The following is a 27,782-nucleotide window of genomic DNA, read 5'->3' as shown; positions in this document are numbered from 1 at the left end:
TTTATTGCCTTAGATTATTTCTATATAGAAATAGAATAATTAGAATAATAATTTTTATTTTTGTGCTTGTTCAATTTTTCAGTAAATTTTTGTAAGTTTATCCTTGCATGGTACAATATCGACTGCACTTAATACTTTATGAAATCTTAACAACGACAATTGAAAATTAAATACTGAAGATCTACTTAAATTTCTGATATATTATTATAAAATGTTTTTAATTATAGTGAGTTAATTTTAAAGTATATTTTAATTTCATATTAAAGGATATAATGCTGAATATTCATTTGTAATATAGTAAAAATATGTTACGCGATACCAAATTATTAGTTCTAATTAGCAAAGTAAAAAAAGTTAAGGTTAATTAATTATCAATTTCAAAATAGGAGTTCTTTTTCAACAAGAAAATGATATTTTTTAATTGATAGTAAAAATGAACAGTACAATTAATGATGAGGAATCTCATGGTATAATACCGAGTGTATAGAAAGTGAGAACGTATTACTGGAGATTCGTACAGATGGCACTGTATGTTTCCAATTGTGGCTATATTGCTGTGCCATAGGCCTATTTTTACATTCCTTGCAAAGTTACTACTAAACTACAATCAAAGAATGAGACATAAATATTTAATCATTAAAATAATAGTTGACAAACGTGAAACTATTTTCTTATATTCATATATTTTTACTGAAATACTGAATTCTTTTCTGTATGTATAATGCAATTATTAAAACAGATAATATATAAATTAATTTTTAATAAGTAAATAAATTTTCTTCATTGAAAAAAGTAATGTTGTTATATTTGATGTATCTTGAATTTTAATGAAATAGAATTATGTCAATTTGAAAATCAATCTTTACACAGGGGTTGGTCGTAGCTTCAGTCACCCTCAACTTTCGTACGCCGATGAGGAATAAAGTTATTCTTTTTCATTTCCTTTGTTATTTTCATCATTTTTTTCCATAAAAATTATCATCAAATATATCGAAAAGAAATTGAAAGATAAGTCAGTTTTCAAAGTATAAACGTATTTCAAAGGGTTTTCTTCAATTAAAGAAATTTCATTCCATTACAGGAATTGCTTCTTCGAGAAATATGGCAAACAGAGAGCCGATAAACAGTTCAACTTGGTTTTACGATTGCTGGTAGAGAAAAGAACAGAAAATTAACAAACTTTACTCATTCTCATAATAATTGTTTATTGTTTAAGTGATATAGATATAATGATCCGTAATGTAATTTAACTACAATGATGGGTTTCGCAATTAGCAGAGTCGTGTTTATACATGGATTATACAATATGTACAGAAAAGCAATACTTGTTTTGGACAATTTCACAGAATTTGCAATCAAAGGATCAGCTATCGGGCACTTTCGTCCCCCCCCGTTCCATCTTTGAAAAATGGCGTTGTGTATGTAAGCGCGCGCGACACCTGCACACTCCGAACGCGTAAGGGTTCGTTCCCACTTATCTTACGAAACATCTTTTTTTTTTAGTAACACACTAATGATTTACACGGATTTCTCTAATCGATTTCATTTTCCACTTATCACGTGTTCCTTATTTACAGTAGTGTTATGTATATATTTATAGATCCGTCGTTCTCGTCGATGAACCGCTCGTGGTTTCAACTGACGAGAATCTTTTGATTTTCCTCTTACATCTATCCTCGCAATCATGAACTGTCTTTTTCTTCGATACACGCTGCATGGGATGCATTTCCTTTCATTTCTTTTACTCCGGAATTACAAATCATATCGAATTCTCTCATACCTTTTGATACGGATGCGATTGTTTAAACATGCCTAACTATTCACGATACATTCGTTTCTGGCTAATTTAGTTTACAAAGTGAAAATATAAGTGCCCAGAAGACACGTCATCGATATGCTTTTCAATTCGCAACTGTAGTTCAAAGGAAATGTAACGTCATGAGTGTAGATTGCATTTATTCGAGCCACCATGTCGATCGGTCGTGGAATTTAATTATTGAAAATGTTTTCATATCCGCGTGATGCACGTAAACATACTTGAAATCTCGTGTTTTTTTCAATGCCTCTTTGGAATTTCTGTTTTCGTTGTGTTTGTCATACAACGTCGATTATTTGTCTTTTTTAAACAAATGAAAGTTAATTGTCTGGAAATTGTTCGGAACACACGTCTCGCTTTCAATATATGCAACATTCAATTGAACTTGTCGTTAGACTGTGAATGTTTATTCTAATTCAACGTGTTTGATAAAGCTTTGTTAAAAGAAAAATTCAGTAGAATTTTATTTGTTGAAATAATTTATTGTTTATTGTTTGAGTTACTGAAATTTGTATTCTATCGTGTTTCGTGAGTTAGGAAATGTTATATAAATGCTTGAATTGCCACAGTCTACTTATTATTAATAACCATTCACTTCCTTGCAAATATTCATTCGCATTCATTCCACTTAATTAGAGAGACTATTGTTTAAATTAATTGTTTGATTGAAATTTTAGGAAAGAAAGAAACGTAAATAAGAACGCGATACGTTTAATTTCTTTCATTATGAGGATATTAATATTCAGTTTATGTCAGTCAGTCAAATATAAAAGTTTATTCTTGATTGTTTGGTTAATCTGATCCTTTATACCGTGGAGGTATTGTGCGATTTTCATAGAAACGGATCAAACATACTTAAAATTCATGAAAATATCATTTAATTTAACCCTTTCGGTACGGGGCAGAAGCGTTTCGTATGGTTGGAGCGAAAGTAAAAGTTTTTCCTGCACAGTAGTAAAAATGCATTAAAATGCATTTTCTTTAAGGTGGTTATATGAGTCATTTATAAAAATCAACATAAGTATAAGTAAATCTTTCTGAACGTATATATCAACGCGAGCTTATTTTTCGGAGCGCATTTATACGCTCATAATACTCAAAATGTTAAGGTATCATAATGCGTATTTATACGCTGATAATGTTAAAAGGAATTTATTATTGAGGATACGAACTGTTAAATAATACTTTTCTAAACTTGCCACTATTGAATTCGTGAAACGTCGAAATGTCGAAATTAATATTCATTATAAATAATTCATTTAACATTTTCGCCGGAATGAAACTTTACACCAGAAATATTTTCTGAATTCTTTAAAAAGTTTTAGTTCTCAGAGATGTTCTAGGATTCCTTCTCAGTCGACGGATTTCAAATTTTTGTATTTCCAGCAATTTTTATTTACGGGGATTCATCGTCGAGATCGAGATCGTGGCTTCGGGTCTTTTTTATTTCGCGCGCAACCAGTTTCCCAATCGACAAAGCTCTTAAAACGTTATCTCTAAGCTAATTAAAAATCAGATAAATTACGCAAAGTGCCTACTGGACACATGTATGTCGCTATCAATACTTTTTACAGATTTATACACGCATATCGCTTATTACTTTTTTTTTCTTCGTTATATTCTTCGCATTTCAACGGTTTAACACGAGAATATAGAGGAAAGCTGTTACACGTAAGTATTAGTTTTCGAGTACGAATGCGTGTGATTAATCGCATTCCATGAATGGTGGTTTTACGTGTCTACAATTCTGAGTCTGGGAACGCGTATCAAATTATGTATAACGTAACGGCGTCGATACAGTACAAAGCATCCCGTCACGATATTTTCGGCGTAAACAGAATCACTTCAATCAATTGCATCTAATTAATTTTATTTTATTTGTGGTTTCGTTAATTTGATGGTTTTTAAGTTCAACGAATACTTGCGATTTTAGGTTACCGTTTTTACATAATAAATAATCAATAAATTACTGCTTTATATCCATACAATTCTTATTCTTTCGTTAACGCCATCAGACTTACTGAACGTTGTAATGTACATTATTCCCTTTTGTTATCTTAAAGAAATTTAAGGGATTCAGAATTCGGATTATCCGACATTCTGAATTTGAAATACGATGTCACAAATCTGTTTTACCGATAGTGGGTGTTAACAAACCCATTTTGTACGTTCATTTCGTATTTTATTTAGGCCTGAGGGGTTTTAATTATTTCGAAGTTCGTCAAAGTTTACAATTCTTTCACGTTCAGATTGTACCGAAACTGTTGAATTTATAATAATTTATTTTACATTCAGATTAATAAAAAGATCTCTAAAATTTTAAGGATTTATGGTACTCATCAAGAAGAGTAAAAAATGCCTGATCAATATAAATCTCAATATCAAGTCGTTCCATAGAGAATACAAATTTTCCTACGAAATTGTTTTGCTAATGTATATAAATATTGATATCCTGTCAGGCCAACCCTTTCGTTTAGAAATAAAAAAAATATTTTGCCCGAGAAAGAATAACTTCTGGATTTATTATTGATTAACAAACTGCAGATTTTTATGCGTACTTTTATTGTTGATTCCGGTGCGAAAAGCTTCAAAGGTTTAGAAATGTTACGAGCACGAATAAAATCTTATAAAAATCTCTATCTTTTATACTCTTTAAAAATCTACACAATCTGCGAATGCACAATAATCCGCAGTCTATTAATTAAGCATTTCTACCCCCTTGACGATCAATCTGAATGCATTCACTTTGAACTTTCATTGTTACAATGACTTTGTACGCCTGAACGGAACAATGATATTTTGTATTATATTGTTCAAATGCCCACTAATAACCTAATTATTACCTACTTGTTGCATATCACGTAATCTGTGTTGATTGTAAAAATTACCAGTGTCTCGATTTTAATATAAATCGTTTCGAGCTAGGCGTACACAAATTGATTATTCTAAACCCCCTCAGACCTGCTATACATTGTAATGTACATTACATTTCCATTGGCTTGAAAAAACTTAAAAGCTCAAATTACTGGATGTCCTGAACTCAAAACACATCATTATAAATCTGTTTTATCGATAGCTGGCACTAACAATTCCACTTTCGTTACGTTTCCTTCGTGTAAATTCGAATTCCAATCTTAATTCGATAAATATAACAATAAAATGTATTTGATCGAATTAAATAAACTGGATAATAATTCTGAAGAATTGAGACAAATATTTCCATGTCCTCTGCAGAAGTTTACAACGATGCCAAACGAATCGCGATTGTACCCATGTCCACCGGAAACGAACACCAATTCCGCGTGTAGATTACTGGCGCTTCATCGAAAAAAGTGAAAAGAAGAAGAGAAAAGAAAAAAAGACTGTCGAGGTTCGGGGGAACACAAAATAGACGTCGGCTGTCTTTTTCTATACAAAGAGGAAGGTCAAGCTAATTTGCGGTGCGTACTGTACATCGAGTGTAAATAATAATACTATGATACAACGTATAAGTACATTGGTTTAAATGATTGCAGGCTGCTCCTCTCATATCACAACGAGGTGCGTTGCCGGACCCGCTTCTAAATATCTAAAAACGGCTTTCTCATAAAAGAAAGCTGTACATGCGCTCGGATGTGTATGTATACAATTTGCGCACTCATACCCCTTCGCACCAATATATATATATGTATATATATATATATATATAATATTTATATTCATATTTATAGTTATATTTATACTTATATTTATACTTATATTTATATTTATATTCATATTTATATTTATATTCATATTTATATTTATATATTTATATATTTATATATATATATAATCTTTCTCTTCTTTTATGTATATATTTATATCATCTCGCGCAGAACATGCCGTGTAACCCCACCAGTTTAAATGCACCATTTACAATTCACCGTGCAACGAGACTGCGCTGTTTTCAAAAGCGATACAAAATTTAACTAAATATTCGGGGCTCGAGATTCTCTAGAGAAATGTCCAGGAGCAAATTAGACTCCGGGACCAATTGGACATCATCGAACTTCTCTTTCTCGTTGCACAGTGAACAGTAGCATAGCGATTCTATCGTATGGCGAAGAGCTAAATGGCACCGTTTGCGCGGAACATTTTGTAACGTAAAATAAGCCTAAGTGAGGTGACCATCACTGACGCGCATGGACGGTCGAGAATTAACGAAGGGCCGGGACGTCGCGGCACCACGTGTCTTGCGGCCCGACCGGCTCAGTCTAGGCACCGCGCACGTCGGACCCTCGTACGAAACCACGTCACGGGGGTTCTGGGGAACCGGGACGTGGGGCCCGGTATTGACCAAGCCCCATCAGTCCTCTTTTAACACGTTTAAGACTAGTGTGACAATAGGAACATGGTATCTGCTGGCTCTGGGTGTTAACGAGAAGATATGTCGTCGGACTTTCTGGTCCTGAGTCTCTTTCATTTCCCAATGCACTCGAATGGATGCACACTGGCCTGGCTCAAACCACCACTCTTCTATCGGCTGGCTAGAGCGGGGCGGAGTTCAGTTTCCGATTGCGTGCAGCGTTGAACGTGAGAGATATGTACCGGTTGTACTTCACGTGGCCAACCCTTCGCCTCTGGCCGCTGGGGGCGGCGGGAGTCGCGTAGACGGTGGTGTCGAGTCGCCTTCTGATCGATTCGAAGGCTCTCTGTCGTAGTGATGCTGCAGCCCGTCACCTGTCCAACTGGGGACCCCCGACGAGTTCTGGTTGCTACCGTTAGAAGACGGCGTGCTAGGCGAATGGGACGGCGAGGACGTCTGGAAGAGCATGGACCCAGATGGAATCGATGATTTCCCGTCGACCAGGGGCCCATTGCTTGTAGCCGCCATAGGTTGTTTGTCCAAAGGGAACCCAGCCCCGGTCGCGTACACCGAGCCAAACAGGCCCGCGTACTTGCCGGTCGCCACAGAATGGCCCGGAAGGCCGTTGTTACTTTGGATCACCGAGATCTCGTTCAACTGTAAGTAATGCACGCCGACGGGTTAGGTTTATTCGGGACCAATTACCTATAAAAATCAAAACAGAGAATGATTGTTTAATGGTTGTCTGAATGCACTGGATACCCGGTGATTAGAATTAGTTCGGGACTGGACGATTTGGTGTGGCGCGTGTTCTGGGAGATCGTGGTTTTCGTTTTTCATGGGAGCACCTTATAAGAGTGCTTTCGAAGTTACTGGTTTAGGGTCTTTGGATATCCGTTACAAATCTGTTACGAATGAACTAATTTCAATCTGAAGATTAAAATTGGTGCAATAGAGGAGAAAAGTAAAATAACATTGTATTATGTTTTATGAGAATTTTGTATCGCACGATTCTTTAAGAACTCGTGTATGTCATCAGAGCATGACGTTTTGAAATCTTAAAATAAGTATAGTCACATCGCTATTTTTAAAGATTTATGTGATCTCAGACACTTTATAGTTTCAGGTTAAAAATCGTAATTTGTTTTTTGAGTGAGTTTACAAAATTCTCAATACATATAAAAACTAACAGGACGAAAACGCAATGTTTCGCGTTCGACATACCTTCTGCTGCACGCCGTTAAGGAACGGCGCGGGTAAATACGGGTAAAAGAGATCCGGCCGCCGCTGGAGAAACTCCGAGTCCTTGGGCGTGATTGGTAGGGGAGGCAGATCCAGGGACATTCGACGGCCTCGTCGCGACGCCCCGTTGGTCCACATATGAGTGCCCATGTGCACCTACGGGCAGAAATCACAAAACATCCCTCGGTACGTCTGTCACAGTCGATCAATCCGGCGCAGGTGTCTTTCATCGAGCTCGAAATTTTGTACGTTACGCGTCAGCGTTAGTACAAGCAGTAGCAGCTAGCCAATGTTAGTGAGAAGAGAAAAAACTCGAAGACTCAAAAAATGGGAATAAAACACACTAACGATTATGAGTAATAGGGTTTGAGGGAGGGAGAGGAACGTAGAAAAAGTAGAAAACTAGAGGAAGAAACGGAAACGTAGAAAGGGAGAAGAAGTAGACAGACAGAAAGAGAGAGAAAAAGAGAGAGCGAGAAAGAGAGAGAGAAAGAGAGGGGGGGGGGAGAAAGAGAAAGAGCGAGAGAGAGAGAGAGAAAAAAAGGTGGATAGATAGAGAAAGAGAAGGATCAAAATTGTTCTGTATACCTTCAGATTGCCCTTGGTGGTGAACGCCTTCTGGCAGACGGTGCACCGGAACGGTTTGTCGCCCGTGTGGGTTCTCATATGGATCTGTAGCGCCGAGGACGAGGAGAAATTCTTATTGCAAATCTGGCACAAGTGTTTGCTCGGCACGCCTGCAAATACACACACACAGTTTTCTCTGAGCAGGCCGTGGACACAAGTGGGGCGGCGCGCGCGGCCGCAAGCTTCCCGACTAATGGACACAGGAGGGTACTGAAGACGGTGTTCCGATCGAGAACACGATCGTCCCTTGAGTCGGAAAAGCGGGGGCAGAGAGACGGAAGAAAAAAAGACGATAAAGAGATCGATTGTTCCCCTGGTTGTCGGCGGTGGTGGTGGTGTGCGTGTGGAAGAAGAATATAATATATATAGCGGTGTGTACAGAGAGAATAGATGGCAAGCAAGTGCAAACAAGCGAAGCCCGTTGACAAATTAACTGCCCTGTCTCGGCTACTAATCGTCATCGCAGATGCTGGAACCATGAGCTGATCTGTTAGCGGAAAATAGTTTAGTTTTGCCAAGCGGCGAAAAGCCTTGGACTGGACGGATTGTGCTCGATGAAAAAGCGATATGTTGGACCCTGCCGCTGAGGGGCGGCTAGCGTCCTTACTTACTGGCTGGTCTCTTTGGCGCTGGCAGCTCTCCTTCGGACGGGGATCTCTTCACCGCGATCGTCTGCTCTATCGATGTTGGCGGCATCGGCGGTGGTGGAGGCGGAGGCGGCGGAGGCGGAGGCAGGCTAACGTCCTCCGCGCACATAGGACTCCTCGAGCTCTCGTGCTCCGGCGGCTGCTGCTGCTGAAGTTGCTGCTTCGAGTCGCTGAACAGATGCGGTGGCATATCACGGATTTTGTGGGTCAGCATGTGCTGCTTCATGTTACCCTGCGGATCAGAATATTATTTTTAAGGCGAACGTTCTTACGAACTGTTTGATTGGATCGCTCGGTCCAGATTACACCACACTGAATAGTTTCTGATGGTCGAAGTCCTTTCATATGATTACACAGGAACTCGCTAGTATTTAGATATTTATCAGTTCACGTTTTGTCGGAAGAGATATTGACGGTGGTAACCGCCCGACAGCGATTTCTATCAAGACACGTAGAAGATAATTGTGATTATATATGTGATGTGTGAAAGCTAAAAGAAGTAGGAACCATCGTTGTCGCCTCTGACAACACAGTGAATTGCAAGAATGGCAAGGAAAGGGACATCGAGAGAACACGAAAAAAAAAAACAGTGTGAACGCTAGGGGGATGTTCCCAATTAGACTTTCAAACTTCTGTCATTCCATTGTTGAATTGTTATAATGAACAAAACTGTTGTAATCGAATAAAATCGGTATGCTGAATAGAAATGTGTTACTTGCTCCCTAAGTGTGTATCATTAAGAAAAAGGTGAAAAGAAATTCTACGGACAATTGTTTGATAATATTCAGTAATGTGGAATCCTTTAACACTTTGAACATTAGCGGTATCTGCACTTCGCGCGTTTCTGACCTAATTCTGATCTTGATCATTGAACAGAAGAAATATATAAAAATGATGCTTAATCGGGGTCGATTTAGTTGGCAAAGTGTTAAAAGATGCACAGTGGTGTTATCATTGGCATTTTTGTTTCGTTCTCAAAGCTTGAGCAGGCTCTTACCAGGAGGCTGTGCGCCGAGGGTAGAAGTCCGAGGGCGGGTGACATCAGCGGGGGTAGGCGGATGGCAGGATAGACAGGTGTCAGCCCCCGCCCCCCTCCGGCAGCTCTCCGCCCCCGGTTCTTCCGTTCCTCAGGCCGCCGCCGCCTGCGTTTCGGTTTCTCTCGATTACTGGCGCACGATGTTTGATATTGGGAATCGGGTGAAGTGATCGAACTATTATCGGGCAACGGTTGCGCTGTGCAGTTGCATGTTTGCTGACCGGAACCGTCATTCTGAAAGTATCGTAGAAAAACAAAGATAGAGAGAGGTCCGTCCAAAACACGATACGGATAAAGTTTTGTTGGGCGTGGTCACCGGTTTTCGATCCCGATGACATGGAGGATCGTTTGATCGATCCTTATCGCGCGAAGATTCGGCCATTATGTGCCTAACGTGTACTGAAATGTTTCACTCTAACAATAAACGATAGAATCCGAATGATTTCAATGGATCTCTAACTGCGTTCTTAAAACTTCGAAGGCAGTCTATTGTATTGTATAATTTTATAAGTTGTCAGCATTTTTTACAAACTTATCTAAGCGATGTTTATAGAAGTGAATATATTTATTGTTTGGATACAAATAAAACTAATAGTTTTCGCAATTTATGATATATATACATATAAGAACGTTAATAAGTATTTTAATTTGAAATGATAGGTCTGAAGACATAAAGTTACGTGTACGTGATATAAGCTGGTAATGGTTGATTGACGGAGGTCACACCGACCAGATACCGATCGTCAATATGTTAAAAATAAGATAACACTGCGAGATTGTTTTGAAGGGATCGAACTTCAGGGATTTCTTGGTGAATGAAACAAATTATTGAGCGTTGCAATCAAATTGCATACGAAGTATAAAAAATCACTTATTTTTCCTTTTGGTATTGAAAAGATGTTATTTTTAAACAATGACACTGGATATACGCTATTGTTTTCGTAAATAAATCGATTTGGTAAGCGGTTTGATTTTTTTCCTTTGTTATTTTACGATGCCTGCTTTGCAAAAAGTAGTTACCATTTACATACTATTCTCTTGGCACGAATACGATTGTTATATACTTATAATGTAATGTGTATATACTTATTCACGATCAGAGATCTTTGAAAACAATAACAGTCAGACTCATAAAGTTCGTTGTCTTGATATTTTATGCTAATTTCATATTTACATAAACATAATTATCACTACGACCTGTACTGCCATTACTGATAATATTTTAAAAACTGGATTTTATATGTGCATAACGTCCATTCCATATCTTTGATCGTTTCAACATGAATACAAGCACGAACCCTGTTAATTTATGTTTCTCTCACCGATGTTTATATTCCAAACAAATAATAGTAAAAATTATCTATAATAAATCCAACCAAAGTGCTAAGTAGTTTTTAACGTTTAGTTTATATAATACGCCGAGGTTGATTGCAAATTAATTTTTAAAACCTATTGAATTGAATTTTATACGGACAAGATTGTTAAAAATATTCTTGCTGTCAACTCTCCTTTTACAATCGAAGGGAGAAATTAGGATTAATAATGTTCTTCACCATTGTTCGCCAACGTTTCACGTAGCTTTTCATCGAGCATAGAACGAGAAGCTAAAACGAGTTTCAACGTCGTTTAACGTCTTACTGAGAAAATGTGAAACCGCTCATCAGTACACCTAACAGATCGATTTTAAGAAAGTGTCTATTACCTTTGTGGAAAAGCCTCGGTCGCATATGGTGCATTTGAAAGGTCGCTCCTTCGTGTGGCTCCGGTAATGAATCTCCAGCGCGGAGTTGCACGCAAATGTCTTGTAGCAGATATTACATGTGGTGTTTCCACGCACTGTAACAGATCGTAGCTCTTTACAATTCGCTTCTCGACACTTCCTCGACGTGCTATGCTTACGAGAACAATTTATAACCGCGATTGTAATCGTCGAACCACCGGCAACGGGCGCGCGAAAGTAGGCTAATCTCGGCGCGAGAATAATCTCTCGGCGACAACAAAGACGATTTGTAACGCGAACATTCGCGACTCGAGCAACAATTGACTTTTTTGTTTTTATCATCTGCCCGATAAATCTATGCTTGTACAAACAATTCTTTCGTGAAAAAGAGGCTCCGAAGCTAACCGTTACGCTCGATCGTCCGACGGAAGGATTGAAATGAATAGTGAACGCAACAATCAACTTTTTGTAAAAAAGATTTTATTTATTCACCATGTGTCCACAGTTCTGACTTTCTTTTATGCAGACAGAGAAAGAAAAAAACTGGATAAATACAAAACTGATGGTCTCTATAATAATTTCCGGAATCAGAACGCAAAAGTGACTCGAACACAGACTAAAAAGGCAATGAGAGTGAGAATGAGAACCAGAGACACAGACAAACAGAGCTAGAGAGAGAGAAAGAGAGAGAGGGGGGGGGGAAGAGAGACACAAACAAGACGTAGATAGACAACAGAGTAAAAGACAGAGAAACAAAGAGAGAGAAAGAGAAAGAGAGAGAAAGAGAGAGAGAAAGAGAAAGAGAGAGCGAGAGAGAGAGAGAGAAAGAGAGAGCGAGAGCGAGAGAGAGAGAGAGAAGTTCCGAAAAGAAATAGGTGTATACATAGAGACGATAATAACGAAGTCAAAAAGTGGAAGGGTGGGAGTGCTAGGTCCGGCTACACCACAAACAGGATGTCGATAGTTACAGAGAGCTTGGATTTAAGGTGGACAAATATATAATATATATGTTATATATATATATCAGTCAGTCTTTCGGTCGAGGATCAGTGAATCAGTGTCAGATCGATCGGGAGGTGTAGCAGGAACTGCAGCTCGCCCTGATGCTAGCAGCGCCTACCTGCTGGCCCTCCGACAGCCAGGCCGAGCGGATTGTAGGTGGACGTGGCAGCCAACACGGCCGACGTGGTTAGCGACGCCAGGGGCCCAGCGGCGCCGGATCCCGGTGTCATAGCGTTCATCGAACTGACACTATTCACGCTCGTGGATCCTATGCTGCTGGTGGATGGCGACGAGGAGACCGCTTGCAGTAGGCCTGCGAACATGCCGAATGGGTGTGGATGGTGTGTCGGAGCCGTCTGAGGAGGCGGCGGCGGCGTCGGTATCGATGCCACGGTGGCTGGAGTCGAGGACGCCCTTGGGGTCAGATCTAGGGGAGCACCGGGGTTCGGCGGGCTACTGCTCTTCTCGCTGCCGTTGTACCGGTGAAACGGTGGCGACCTACCGGCGTTCCCTGCGCTCGAAGCAGCTATCGTGGTGATAGTCCGCACTTGGTTCTCTAGAGCCGCGAGGGAAGTAGAGAAACTGGGCAAAGAGACGTCCTTATGATCATTCTCCTCGCTTTCGTGATCATGCTCGTCTTCTGGCTCGCACCGATTTTCGCGGTTCACGTCACATCGTTCGTCGTCTTCCCTACGATCCTCTTCCTCGTCCTCTTGATCCTCCGCTTCTTCACTCTGATCTCCCGGGTACCTCTGCTGCTGCTGCTGGTGCTGTTGCTGTTGGATGTCTTCTTTCAGCTCCAATTTCGGTGGAAAACCTAGAGGAAATCCCGCGCTGGCGGGATGTATCGGCGGAAACCCTTGCGGTAGGAACGATGCTAACGGGTGGTGAGGATAACCGGGCGGGAACTCGTTCACCTCGCCGGCCTGTATCTGCTCCGGGCTGAGCTCAGTCGGCTCGCCCGTGTGTAAGCGTATGTGCTGCTGCAGTACCAGTGCGTTCGTGAACTTTTTGTGGCAGACGGGGCACTGGTGTAGTACCCTCAGTGGTGGTTTCGCTCTGTGCACACCCATGTGCGTCTTCAGATTGCCCTTGGTGGTGAATGCGCGACCGCATATTTTGCATTTGAACGGTCGTTCACCGGTGTGGGTTCTGTAGTGCATCTGGAGCGCGCTCTTGCAGGACAAGACGCGGTGGCAGATCACGCATTGGTTGGGATCGGTCAGTTTGTGCTCGATGTTGTCAACCAGCTGCTGCAACTTCGACGTCTCCGAGGTCTTCGTGATCTCGATCAAGCTTTCCCAGGAGTTGTCATTGCTGCCCGGTCGCGGTAGGAGACTGGAATAAATGGCCGGATCCTTCGCGGGATCAATCATTTCGTTGGCGGAGATCGCGGGCGCGTTTACGGCCGAGGTCGCTGCGTGGTGGGGTATCTGGTGATGGGCTGGTGGACCGGGAAAGAGGATTCCAGCGAAAGACGTCTGAAGGCTGCCGCTGCTAGCGCTACTGCTGGCTGGAGAAGCTCCTGGATAAGCAACGACCTGCTGCGGCAGACGGTTCATTGTTCCCCGACTGGATAGGTTTTCTGGCTGCTCCTCGATCTCCTCGTCGACTTCCATGTCACCGTCTGCCTCTAACCTTCCGCTAATCTTGCTGTCCATGCTGCAGTCTTCGTAGGTTTGCGGCTGAGAGAGCGGGTTCACGGACGACTGGGGTGAGTTCAAATACCTCCTGGATGCTTCCTCGAAGTCCTCGCTTTCCTCTTCCGTGGGCTCCTCAGCCTCTTCCGGCTCCTTCTTTGGGGTTATCCTCTCAGCGGCCTCTCGACTCGTCGGCCGTTGGTGGTACTGCTCTTGCATAGGCGACCGATGCTCCAGCTTGATCTCGTCCCTCTGCTCGATCTGCTGTTGCTGGTGCTGTTGCGGCTGTTGCTGCTGCTGCTGCTGCTGCTTTTGTTGTTGGTGATTGTCGTGAAAGGAATGACGAGAGTTCGACACAATCGCGGGGGAATGTGGAGAAGATGTGGTCGGGGCAGTAGTGACGGGTTTGCTTAGGTTCTCCGGTACGTCCTGGTCGTCCCGGTGAGCAGCGACTACCGGCGATCTGTACAGGGGCGGCATACCGGGCAGGGCAAGGCTGAGCGGCAGGGGTGGCTGAGGAGGTAGAAAACCGTGTGCCGCCGCCGCCGCCGGGTGAAACGTGGGATGATGAGAGGTGGGTGGCGGCGGTGGCGGTGACGGCATCGGTCTCTGACCGGAGGCGATCTGCTGCAGCAGGGGCGGGTGGTACTTGTCCAGGTGTTCCGGAACGGGATTCGGGTTCATCTTAACATGTGGAAACTTGGCCGTGTGCCTTTGGAAGTGGACCTTCAAGTTCCCTTTCGTGGTGAAGCGGCTGCCGCAGACGTTGCATTTAAAGGGTCGCTCACCTGTGTGCGATCGTATGTGGATCTGGAGGGCCGAATCGCTGCCGAACACCTTGCCGCAGTAGCGGCACCGGTGCTTGAAGAACGGCTCGCCCCGGCCGCCGCCGGACTTCGAGTCGTACGGCGATGGGCGGGACCCTTTGCCGCCCCTGAACGCCAGCTCGTCGGCGAGGTTGTTCGCCAGCAGACCTTGGCTGGCGTTGTCGAGTACCTCCTGGGCTCTCTTCTGCAGCATCTCCAGGGTGTTTGGCTCGTGCAACGGCGGTGGATCGGTGTTGGTTATGATCGACGAGGCGAGGGACGAGCTGATGGAGCACAGGGGCGGCATTTGATGGGACATCGGCACTTGGCTGCCGCTGTTGCCGCTGCTGCTGCTATTGGCGGCGGTAGTGCCGGTCACGTTCGACGAAGGTAGCGGGAGATTCAAGGGCGAGGCGCTGCTGGTCGGCGTCGGGCGTTCTTGGGACAGATTAGGCGTCATAGGAGCCGGCGAGGTTTGCTGATGGCTCGGCGGACGCGATGACGGGGGTGACGTCAGGCTTGACAGAGGCTTGGGGTGGATGATCGGCGACGGGGATACTTCTTTGTTATCCGAGGGCTCGCCCACCGTTTGCGGCTGCACCGACTGGTTGTGCGTGATGGACAGTTGCTGCTGGAGCTGGCTGATTAGTTGCAATTGGAACACCTGCTGGTGTTGCAACGTGTACAATGTGCTCTGCAGCAGCGCCAGGTCCTGCAGAGCTGCCTCGCTGTCCGCGCCACCGGCTAGCGCTGTCGCGGCGAATTGTGCGACCGCCACCTTCGTGTTTTGCAGCGCTTCCAGGGTGACGTGACTGGTCCCGGCTGGCGGGAAGAGGCCAGCGGCCGCGCCGCTCTCCACGAAGTTGTTGTTATTCTCCGCGTCCTGTCGGTGACGCATCTGTTTACGCGAGCCTTCCTCGTCGTCCTCCTGTTCATCCTGTTCGTCCACGCCTTCCTCTTCGTCTTCCTCCAAAGCGTCGTCCTGGTCCTTATCATCCTCGTCGCCCTGATGCGACCTGGACGCGGTGAGATCCACGGCCTCGTCGCCGCCGATTCCTGCTCCGCCGCTCTCCTCGCCGTCCGACGTGAAGTCATTTTCTTCTCCTGTAACAGAAATATTTTAGATATTATTAATGCGGTTAAAAAATCTTATAGATTAGTAAGTATGTTGATTGTATAATTAATGTCCGTTAAAATGCTACGAAATCGAAGGTAATTCTTTCGGAACGGACGGCAAGAAATTGAAGTTTTCTAGGGTAATTGTATTACATTCTACAAATGAGTAAATATTATAAGAAAATTTGTCTAATTCTCAATTAATTCTGCAGATAATAGCCGTTCTATTTAATTTACGAAAACTTTCTTCGTTTCTACAGCGTAAAGGAACACGAACTTCTTGAAAGTTCGTTAAAATTTTACGCATTCTGAATGTAATGTTGTAAATGCATAAAAGATCGCTTTGTATTCGTTGCGTGTACAATAAACTTTTGTAATCGTGGAGAGCAAATTCTCACGATTCGGTTGACAATAATGGAGACCATTTGAAAATGGTCAGATCTCGAAGCAGGTATCAAAGGGACACTTCCGGCGAGAAAGAACTCGTTTTTCCTAGAAGAAAACCCAAGAATTTTTTACGAAGATGAAAGGTATTCGCTCAGGGAAGCCGTCAACAGAGGCATTAACGATCCAAAGAGTTCGCAACGACTTAGACTTTTAAAGATTAAGTTTCAAAGATAATGTTATCCAAGAAACGACTCGGCGCGAAACGAAGAAGCGATCGTAAGGCTTCATTTCACGATTAAATCTATCGGCAAGGCTGAAACGGAGTAAAAACTTGGCAATACTGACGCGAAACTATCATAGAATCGCTGATCGCCGATTCTCCGGCTTCAGTTTAACCATTGGATTTCATTAATACTAACTATGGAGTACAGTAGAATCACGATTATCCACGATCTTGGACATCCAGGGTCTTGACCATTCATGGTCTCCCTGCTTCGGAGTTAACCAAATTTCGTTTTTTGAATAAGATATGTCTACTACTTAATATTTAAATGTATTACATTATCATTCGTTTATACATTTATTTATTGTCTTATTGTTCACCGGTTTTCGTTACCCCTTAATAAAAATATTTTGTTGACGCAGATACTTCTGATTTGGATCAACCATTTCATAATGAAACTTGTTTCACATGAAATATTTCCACAAGAAAAACATATTTTTGAATTGCACGTTCCAATGTTTGCTGTGTGCTCTAAATCATTGTATAATGAAACTATTTTCTAACACCATAATACTAAATTCCACATAAGTAATGTTAAACTTATAAAATATTATAAAATAGAAAATCCCGTTATCATTTTCAGGATACAGTTTCAATAATATCTTCCGGAATCTTAATTATCTAGCTCAACCATTTTATTCTCATTGCATGGATCTATCGACTCTGGATATTTACGCGAGAACTGCGATGAGCCGATATGTCGATTTTATTTATTCGTGTCGAAAGCTTACATATCAAATCAGCTCACATAGTTTTCACACTTAATCATTTAACTACGACAGTTTCATGAGAATAATTCTAACAGCAATCTTCAATAACAACAACCAACAAGCTGTAAGTGAGCCAGTAACGAAGACCTTGGTAAGAACGACGCTACAATCGCGCAGACGATAAGAACTCTTCAACCATTAGTATTCCATGTCGTAGTTGCATAGAACCCGTACTACTGGAAACTTTTAATAATCACAGGTGGGACCGGCGAAGAATGAAAATCACGCGATTACCATTTCCGGCGGGCTGTCCGGGCACTGAACGAAAGTTAACGTATCACTCAGGTGACCTAGAACCTCTTGCCAAGATCCAACAAAATACAGTCCATAACTAGAAAGCTGTGAATATCTATGTTTGCGTATGATGCGTTACAAAACTATTACTAAAGAATCCACTAGCAGATCCCAAACGAAATGCACCCCTCTTTCTCTTCCAACATTTCTTCTTTCTACCTACCATTCACTATCATAAATTTATATTTTAACATCAAGTAATGGCTCTGACCATGTATCCACACTTTCAACCGCCTCTTTCAACTGATAAGGCGAAGACGAAGGAACCATTCCGTCCCATAAAGCCATCTCGAAAAGATAAAGACCTTCGCCCAGAGTTCCTCAAACACGAATTATATTTTTAAAAAAAACCACTTTCCATTTGGAAAAAAAAAGAAACTTGTTATAGCACCATAGTGCTACCAGAGTCCTTTTATACTATCTACTTTTCATGTTTTCCCCTACTTCATTTTTTCAATGTCACCGGTACACCATGCCCACCATCGGATCTACAAGGGGTTGAACCGTACCAGAAGACTGGGGACAAGAGAGCCTGGATTGCCTGCAGGTGCCTTGCTTGATGCCACGGGATTCGAGCCGACGCGTGATGCTCCATCTCATGAGCTGCATGTCTCCACCGGTCCGCGCACAGTCACCCGGTCCGTGGCGCCGACTCGCGGTGGCGCGTCAAAACTCTCCCTTATCCTCCGTTTCGCCAGGTCTCGTTTCTATTTCGTTCCGTTCCGTCTGGTCTGTGTATCGGACGGACGTCCGCGTGTCGACCGGTGTCATCCGGCAAAGGACGAGAACCGACTGATCGGTTGGTAAAGAGCCGGCCTGGGCGTAGGTAGTGTCGCGACGACGTCACGCATCACCCTTCCCCCACCAGCGTGACTCGTCTCATCCCCACCATTGGCCCTGCCCCCACTACCGGGCGGCTCGTACGCTTGCAGTTATGACAGGGAAGGCGGTGCGGTTCATAAATCAGGGGGTAAAGGGCGGGGTCTGCGCGAACCATTCAGCGGCCGGTTATTAATTATTATACAGCGGTACCCCCCACCCCCCTCTATACTCGCGCTCACTCACTCTATCTCTCTCTCTCTCTCTCTCTCTCTCTCTCTCTCTCTCTCTCTCTCTCTCTCTCTCTCTCTCTCTCTCTCGCTCTCTCTCTTTCTCTCTTTATTTCTCTCCCGCCTTTGGCTCCCACCTACGCCGCGCAATTTCCGGATCCACGGGACTGCCTGCTTGACTGCATGCGCTGTGCGCTCGTCCGTCCGTCCGACCGTCCCACCGCTTCGCTGACTGTGACACGGCTCGTTGCGTTCCGCTTTCGATTTTCTTCTTCCCGCGCGAGGTCGCGTCCCGCGACGCGAAAGTGCGAAGTCCGGTCAACTTGCAGACTTTTTTTCTATTCCTTTTTTCTTTCCTTCTTTGCGGAGGATTGTATGCTCCTGCTTCTTTCTTCTCCTTTTTCTTTTTTTGCAGGGTTTGATTTCTTGTTTCCTTTTATTTTTTCTTATGGAGAACCGGACGATTTTTCTTGTTCTTTTTTATGTAGGGGACTATGTGCTTTTGCGTGTTTCTTCTTTCTTCTTTTTACAGAGGACTGCACGACTTTTTGGCTTTTCATTTTCATTGTTCTTCTTCGTAAAAAGATTCTATCATCTCTTTTTTTATCCGAAGTTTGTCGATGAAGGGATTTATCGGTCGGAGTTTCGCGAAGGAGTAATTATTAACTACCACAATTTGGGTTACATTGTTCCTCTATTTGTTATGCAATTGAAGGCTGTACTTGCGTGACTGATTATCATTACGTAATTAAACAACTGTTTGTTGTGTTAGTATATGTGGGACCTGGGTGGGTCGATAACTTTGCTACGAGTGATTCTCTTCTTTCGACTAAAAAGAGTCGTGTGTGATGTATAATTACAGAAATATTCAAATGAGATTAGCCGAGTTTCTAAGGATTTCAAAGTGAATTAGATAAATAAGCAGAATACAATGCAATAATCTAAAGTGCATTAAATACTGAATTTAGATGCCTGGGGGACCAATAGTAATAAATACATTTGAATTTACAAGCTTACTTTACCATTTTAAATGTGAAATTCCAACTACGGATTTTAGATTAGCAACGAATCCGTTACGTTCGTACGCGTTTGCTTCGATTCTAACACTTGCTGTCAACAAAAAACGGTTTGAAACAATCGAAGATGTATAGAATTAGGTGTGGGGAACGTGTATGATGTAATATGGACGATCAGCATGCTCGTTTTTATAATAATGTAACAAATACGGCCAATATTCTTATTTTGATCCTATTCGCCTCAGTCTGCCCTACCATTGACAAATAGGTAGGTACCATTGAATAAAAATTATTTCTAATCTTATTTCATATTTATAAATTCAGTTAGGTGACATCCTTCGCTTTTCAGTTGTCAAATGCGTTTTACATGCAATAATTCATAGATACTTAAAAACGCAATACTACGAATGTTGATATGAACTTCGTTATTCTTTTTGTAATACAAGGGTTTCAAGAAGATACTCCTAATTAGTTTAACTCGCTTTAGCTGTAGATCAGTGAAGTTATTCCGACAAAAAATAAAGATTCTTTGAAACGCAGGATTTCTCAGGACCTCCGCTAAAAGAAAGTCTAAGAAACTTGGACTCATCGGAACTAAGAATTCTCCTTATCTTTTCTTGAGACTAAACCTCTTGAAGAAACCGCACTTTCGCAATTCACTGAAAAAATTCCCAATTTTCTCCGACATACAGATAATTCAACAAATAAACCGTGAACAATATAAAATCGAATATTCGCACTTTTTAACTTCTGAAAATTCCATTTTTGCGTTACCGAAAGTAGCAATTTTTGGTAGTACTATTCTTCAAATAGAGAAACTGCTAAATGTGTCGAAATCATCCGAGTTTCACTGAATCATCCACACGTGGCATAAAGTAAGTTTAAATTCAATTACGTGTTATTGACTGTAAACCCTGGTACTTCGTATGACTTTGTGATCACTTTCCGACCTTTTCTTCAAGATTACATAGTACATTTCGACATCAGCGTTAGTCACATTTAACACGAATTCGCGCATCCCATCCATTAACTCCACATCCATAACACTGATGTACGATCTGCAGTTCGGTTACCATTATCAACAATCAGTATTTCTTCTTTAATTGTTTATTTCATTTCTTCGAATTATAAATACCTACCAATGCTATCAACAAATTGAAATTATGAAAACATTCCCAACAAGACAAAAATCCGAAGGAATTGAAATTCTAAGGACAGTCGGTAGATAGAAAGAAGAAAAATACAAGTATAGAATGTAAAACAGCCCCTTTGTCGTTATCTATATAAAGCAAACAACGATAGATGTAATCTGATAGTGAATGTGCATCTTAGTATTGACGCGGGCGACATGTTAAAACGCAAAAGACTTCTGCAAAATACTCAAACTCTGTTAAAAGTTTAATCCAGTAATTCGAGATAAAATGCCTCTGAAGTTAAAATGCTCCGATCCCGAGTTACCAAATGTCTAAATCTTCAATTGTTTTTAATCGCACCAAGTCGTCTTTAACTATACATTCTTCTTATCCTATTTGTTCTCATAAATATGTCCCTTTTTGTTAGATGTCGATGACATTTTTGACGTAACAGCCTTATAAAAGAAGTGGGCCATCTATCCTAGATTTTCCCTAGTCAATACTACATCGTGGATACAAAGTAACCCGTTCTAAGTGGTGCGAGGGATAAGGGACCCACGACCGAAACTCTTTCGGTTGGAAAGTCATAGGAAAAGGCGTCCCGGACACGCGCCTGGTGACGCGTCGAGTGACGCAGGTGGTTGCAGTAGGGGGTTCAACCACGAGACAACAATCTTCGTCCCTCGGCCGGAGTCGGCCGACTTCTGGCAGGTCAAAAGCGGACGGCCTCCGGTTGCGCAACGTGCTGCCCCAGCCACCGGGTGGCGCAAGGCGACGAACTTTTGTTGGAGGACCCGGCCTTGGCCAGGCTGAGATGATTTATATGCCAGTAAATCATAAATCCACGAAGCTCGCCGGACGAAGGTCACCGAGCCAGCCGGGCCCACGCGACAATGTGAAGAAAATGGGTCGAAGGAAGGCATAATTCATGTCCTAGGCACAGCAGCCAGCCGACCGGCTTTTGCTTCCTGTTCCGAGGAGCATAAATATTTCACTCGGAAGGAACTATGAATTCGCTGGGAACACGAGCGATAGATCTCTGACTTTCACGCCTGGCACCGTGGTAAAAGCCGCTTCCTGTTCCCGGGATCTTCTTTTTTAATCTCCACGTTGACGAAGTTCCATAAAATTGAGACCGGGCGCATCGGCTGCTTCTTCGTTTTACTGCTCGGCGGGGGACAGCCGATCACTGGATTTACAGCCGTGGCTGGAAAGCGTGCGGGAACTCGTTGGGGATCCTCGGTTTGGAACCGAGAGGAAATTATTTAAAGCGAAATTCAAAGGAGGATTTGCATTTCACTAGGTTTTTTAGGGTTCTCAGTGTAAAGATTTACTTAATGTTAACGCTTTGAGGACGAACGTCATCCCATTGGCGATCACTTTTGCGTATTTAGGGTTGAAAGTTGCGAGCGAATAATTTGATTGTTTCAGCAAGAAAAGATCGATACATAGTTTTCTACCTTTCTATTATTTTAGAGTTTGAGAGGTAATTGAGATTTCTATGGAAAACGTTCAGGCATCTATGCTTTAAGCTGTAAATTATGGTTCCTGTGACAAACACCCTTTTAAGACTTTAAAAAATTGACGTATTGCAGTAACCGAACCTTCTGAATCCCCGTATCCTTATTATTCACTGGTACCTTTATCCTACTCCCTACTCAAATAATTTACTATACAGATGCAATTTCTCAACTACTAATATTACAGACTCATACAACGTCACTGCAAATTAAATTTAGATGAAAATTTAAAGTGCCTCCCCCATTCCCCATATTTAATTGTTTACCGTTTACACTCAGAGTTAACTTTGTCTACTACAATTATTCTGAATACCATGCAGAAGTAGAGAAGAAACTAACCATGCCCGAAGATATTATTAAAATTACCATACTATTACTAAATTGAAAGATAACTCTCCTACAACGAGGGATAATTGCAAAATCCTCGCAACCGCTTGAAACCGGAGCGTACAAGAGGTGAACGCGGCGGGTACAGGAAGTAGCCGGCCCATAAGATAGAGAGATTCGTGCATCCTGCGGAGTACAAGGTCACGGGACAAAGAAGGCCGATCGATAAAAGCACCGTCCGAAGAATCGTCGTCGCGGGGGTCGTTGCTCTCCCGAGTCACGGCGCATCGGTGCCGAATACGAAAGGGATTCGTACTCGTAGTGACGGGGTCGAGTCTCGTTTAAATAAGTTAGCAGCGGCGGTGGCGGTGGTGCCGGCGTGCACAGAGGCAACAGAGACAGGGGGTGGGGGAGGCAAGGAAAGGCGAAGGCAAGGCGATGCAAGGCAAAGGCAGCGCACACAGCAGCACAGCAGCAGCACCAGCAGCACCAGCAAGGATAGATAGAGGAGGAATGAGAAATGAACAGGGAAAGAGAGACGCCGAGGGAAATTGCACGTGGCGGGTCGCGATTGGCTCGCACCTGTCTCCTCGGACCGCCCTCTTTTAGCCCAGGATCGCATGCCTGCGTACCTAATACGCTTTCTTACTCGTTGCATATACGCGGGCTCGCCTTGCACCGCGCGCCGCGCGTGTGTGTGCAGCGTGCACACCTTCTCACCGGCCTCCAAGGTGTTCGTTTCCCCGTGTGCTGTGTAATGAACCGCACACACCACCGCGTTACGGGCCCGTCCCCGGCCGCTCGCCTTTCCTCCACCGTGTCCTACGCCGCTACTCCTCCTCCTCCTCCTCCACCCCCTTCCGCCCTGCCGCCCTCCGGTCCCCACTCCGGCCGATGATCCGTCGCAGTTCAGCCGGAGTGGGGGCGACACCGGAACAAAGTGGTGGGGCCACGGAAGACTCCGCGGATAGGAAAGAGGACAGACGATAGTACATATTATACTTTTGTACGGGCGTGTATAGAGCGTGTGTATAGGTGGGGGTGGCGGCACTGGCTGGCTGGCAGGCAGGCAAGCAGGCAGGCAGGCAGGCAGGCAGGCATAGCCGCGGTTGCACACGGTTAATCTATCTCCGGGTAGACACTAAAGCGCAAGATGGAAGTCTCCTTCCATTACGATTGCCATATTTGCAACTCGAGGTCCTCTCTCCCTCTCCCTCACCCTCACCCCCCACCTCCTTTTTCCTTTCCGCTCTTCACCTCGCTCTCCCCCAGCAACCCCCTTTCAACACCCCGCCGTTCGCGATCTCCCGCGACCGGGTTCCCTCTTTGTTCGCGAGTGACTGCTTGTCGGCTCTCGCGATGAGTTACCGGCTCGTTTTTCTCGCCCGGCGCCGGGACGAGGAGGGCGCGACTCCGATCGGAAACACCACCGGACCCAGAGGCTGCTTCCCTCACCGTTCTACTGTTAACACGTTGACTGCTACATAAGCACTCACTGAAACTCCTATGCAATTGAAACAGTTTTCTTAATCAGACAGCAACTGGAAAATAAAGATTCTACATAACGACAGCTCTGCTGTTCTTCTTACGTTTCACGTATCAAATCAAATTTGGTTCATTCGATACGTCACGATCGTCCGTTTCCTTATTGTTTCTGTTGCCCCCCCCCTGAAGTTAGATGCAATGATGCCGAAACGTTGAGAAAATACTCCTATTGTACACAGCTCCCACCCGAAAGTCCCGAACAATTATAACGTTCATTGCTGGTGGAACTAATTGGACGTATTGACACTGACAAGAAAATCCAGCGCTTGGTGACAACGGGACTAATCACTTCCATGTATTTTTACTGTACTAACACTCAGCGGTTTAGTATGTATTAGCATCAGATACGCACACAGCTAGATTGGTAAGCAACAAATGTATTAATTTTCGTTGTGCCGAGTAGAGTACAGGTGTACAACAAACATCATGTTTTTGTTATTTCGACTTCCTTCGTTTTAATACAATGATTTGTATTGTAAATAATAAGTGCTTGTTATAATATGCAGTAATTATATTCATTCCTTTGACTAAACTTATTTATATGTACGTTCAGTACAATTAGGATAAAAACGTAAGGAGTTGGAATTATCTATACCATGAAGGTTAAAAGAAATTAATTTAAGCAATTTCCAGAGATATACGAATATAACAATCTTCAAAGGATAATACGAGAAGAAAACTAATAAAATTTGATGGTATATGAGACGATTGCAGTTTATAACGATGTATGGAATTTGCTGAGGGGTTAACTCTTTAGGAGCGATATACTGCTACAAGGTTCTGACCGTCGATATCATTTGCAGCGTCAACATTTCATTTTGTACCTTCTAGTGTTAAAGATAACTATGTAAACTATCAACAATTTAACATCCGTAACAGAGAAAGAATGGTTCGGATAGATTGAAAAAATTGAGAATTGGGCGTTATCCCTTGAAGGATTAATTTTCGAAGTGCCAAAATGGCAACGGTTCAATCCCTCGCATTTACATTTTTTATAACATAATAACGATAAATCATTTATATTTCATTCTCAGTGATGTATCTGAACGTATAGAAACGTACTGAGTTGTTAGGGGTTAAATGAGAAAAATTCGTTTTTTCGATCGTTCCCTGATCGTTGTCCGCGCGAGTTGCGTAGCTTCTCCCTTATCAACGTCGATCGCCGCGCGCGGAAGGGGAAGCGAAGATCCTCGCGTAACGATTGCATTGTTTCGGATTGCGTGCTAAGTTACAAATTGCGGGGCTTGTACGCGCGAGCGTGCGTTATATTTGAGGCACTCGTTAACAATCGTTGCATGTTCCCCTTTGAAGATACGCGGGCCCGCGGTTTCGGGGATGGGTCACGTGCACGCGGATCTTTCTTGAGGTTGAACTGAATTCGGAGCGCTTAGACAAGCTTCGCTTGCCAATTTATATAGATCTACGAATAACTCCTACGAGGTACTTGTGAAATAGTTTCAGAAAGTTTATCGAGACTTTTGTTTTCTTTGGCATGTGACAAATTTATCTTGTCACGTTTGACGAATCCGTTTATAGAGATGCGCATCCGTATAAAAATTACTATGTCCCGAAATAGCTGGTAAGCTCACTGCTAAAAGCTGAGAAGCTAAACGAGCCTTTTGAAAAGATGGGTCAAAGCAGATCGGCGCTCCTTTGTTCGAGAGTTAGCACAGGTATAGGATAATATATAAAATACATTCATAGATAGCAGTGTTTTTGTATATGCACGTTTTCATTGAAATTCAATGTGGAAGGAAATTATGGACTTCTTGTCCTATGTTAAATACTAACTGAACGTATAATTTTGTACTCCAAATTATTCACTGCAAACAATACCTATATGTTTACATAAGCTCCTTTGTTGTGTAATCATGCAGCATCTCCCACTGCGTCTTTTTAATTCATAATAGGAGATGCGTATCTTTGTTTGCAAATGATTAAATGATTGCAAAATTTAGTTGAGAACTCATCTCTTGTGAATCAGTTTTCTCATGTAAATGTGTTACGTTGCTCCGTTGAATGTTATTGTTCGGTGATCGTATCAGATTCTTTGATATATTATCAGCCAGTTTCTTTTCTATTGTTAATTACACCCATGCAAAATCCTTTTGTAATTATACTAAATGCGATTGTTTACTATAGACATATGAAATTTATAAAAAGATACCCATCTTAAATCGTGTAAACTGCCACCGCCATTTTAAAATTACTATGTAACTAAACTCAAACTTCTCCGAGTTTCAACGCTTCAACGTGCATTCGAACCGTACTATTCAAATGAGACTCATTCTCAATCAGATCCAATAAAAACCTATTATTCCTCAAGCATTCGCTTGCATCAATGGAATCACCCGATATCAAACGATTGAACACCCCCGTAAAAAGCTAATAAAAATGACGATTCACTAGAAACTCCTGCTCAACATCCACGAAAAACCTTTCCCAAGAACCAAGCCAAACCCGAATAAAAGCAAATCAGATCAGAACACCCAAGAACCAAACGAAACAACGAAAGAAACCGAACAGATCACCGTGTCAGAAGAAACCAAGCCGCCCGGTTCCATTGATAAACCAAGTATCCCTAGCTCGACATTAGCGGGCGTACTCGCGCAGAACAAACTCGTCGTTCCCAGCGTCCGGGAATCCACGGTTTTTCACCGTGGTACCTTCTCCCCCGGCTCCCACCCCGTCGATCCACACTGTCGAACATTTTCATCGCGCGATCCCCCCCTGGCCGCGGGACTTATAGCCGATCCGCGTGTTTGCTAGGCGATCAGTAACGCGTTAACCGTGTCCGGGCTTTGTTATCTTCGAGCCAAGGCAACTCGGAAACAAAAACACCGTCCGCCCGGGCATGAAGTAATAAAGAACCATAGGAACGGCGAGGAGAAGAAAGCCAGGCGCACGTGTGTACGTGGTGTACACATACGTGTGTGTATGCGGTGGGAGCGAGCAGGGGGGGGAGGCAGGGTTGTAGCGGGCCCCGTGAAGATCGTTCGGCGACCTGTTAAGTAACCAACAGATTTACAGGACTCTATCTTATCGACCGGCCCGTACACCGTCCCTCGGTGGTTGCGCCGCGCGCGCGCTTATTTATTCGTTTGCAAATGAATAAAGAAGGCCGATCGATGCTCGCGAGGCCCCCGCGGCCGCCTATGGATTCCAATCTAAGAAGTATAGAAGTTGCCCGAACGGGCCCAATGAGAGAGGGAACGAGAGGGTTGCTGCGGCGGCGGGCGGGTGGGGGAAGTCCGGGCATGTCATACGCGAAACCCTTATCTCGTCCGGGCGGGATCATGATCGTTCCTCCGCGCGAAGTTCCCCGCGGGACAGCCAGGTACACCAATTCACGGGCGCAACACGGAGTGTGAGAGGGTTTTAATGTTACCGGCGCTCGGGCCCCGGGGAATTTATCGTTATTCGTAATCGGCGCGGCTGGTCGAGTTTCTCGGCGAGCTCGCTCGCTCGCTCGCCTTTCG

General features: G+C 43.2%; 1 protein-coding gene across 6 annotated transcripts in view; it reads right to left on the bottom strand.

Moving 5' to 3' along the window:
• Nucleotides 1-1,198: 1,198 nt before the first annotated feature.
• The window catches only part of salm (spalt major), a 98,285-nt gene continuing 71,701 nt past the window's right edge, over nt 1,199-27,782 (bottom strand). The window contains exons 1-8 of one of the 6 annotated variants that reach the window (XM_031987669.2): nt 18,223-18,491; nt 12,536-15,967; nt 11,398-11,531; nt 9,657-9,929; nt 8,624-8,891; nt 7,974-8,122; nt 7,368-7,541; nt 1,199-6,800 (exon numbers count right to left, since the gene is read on the bottom strand). In XM_031987669.2, the coding sequence (XP_031843529.1) occupies nt 6,396-6,800; nt 7,368-7,541; nt 7,974-8,122; nt 8,624-8,891; nt 9,657-9,929; nt 11,398-11,531; nt 12,536-15,967; nt 18,223-18,322 (4,935 nt within the window). In that variant the 5' untranslated portion in view covers nt 18,323-18,491 and the 3' untranslated portion in view covers nt 1,199-6,395. Of the gene's footprint in view, nt 6,849-7,367; nt 7,542-7,973; nt 8,123-8,623; nt 8,892-9,656; nt 9,930-11,397; nt 11,532-12,535; nt 15,968-18,222; nt 18,492-27,782 lie in introns of those variants that run through there. The other 5 variants (XM_076365929.1, XM_076365931.1, XM_076365930.1 and 2 more) reach the window with 5 other exon arrangements.

The sequence above is a fragment of the Nomia melanderi genome, chromosome 3 (genome assembly GCF_051020985.1).
Source record: "Nomia melanderi isolate GNS246 chromosome 3, iyNomMela1, whole genome shotgun sequence".
Taxonomy (NCBI): domain Eukaryota; kingdom Metazoa; phylum Arthropoda; class Insecta; order Hymenoptera; family Halictidae; genus Nomia; species Nomia melanderi.
This window is presented reverse-complemented; position numbering and strand designations above follow the sequence as displayed.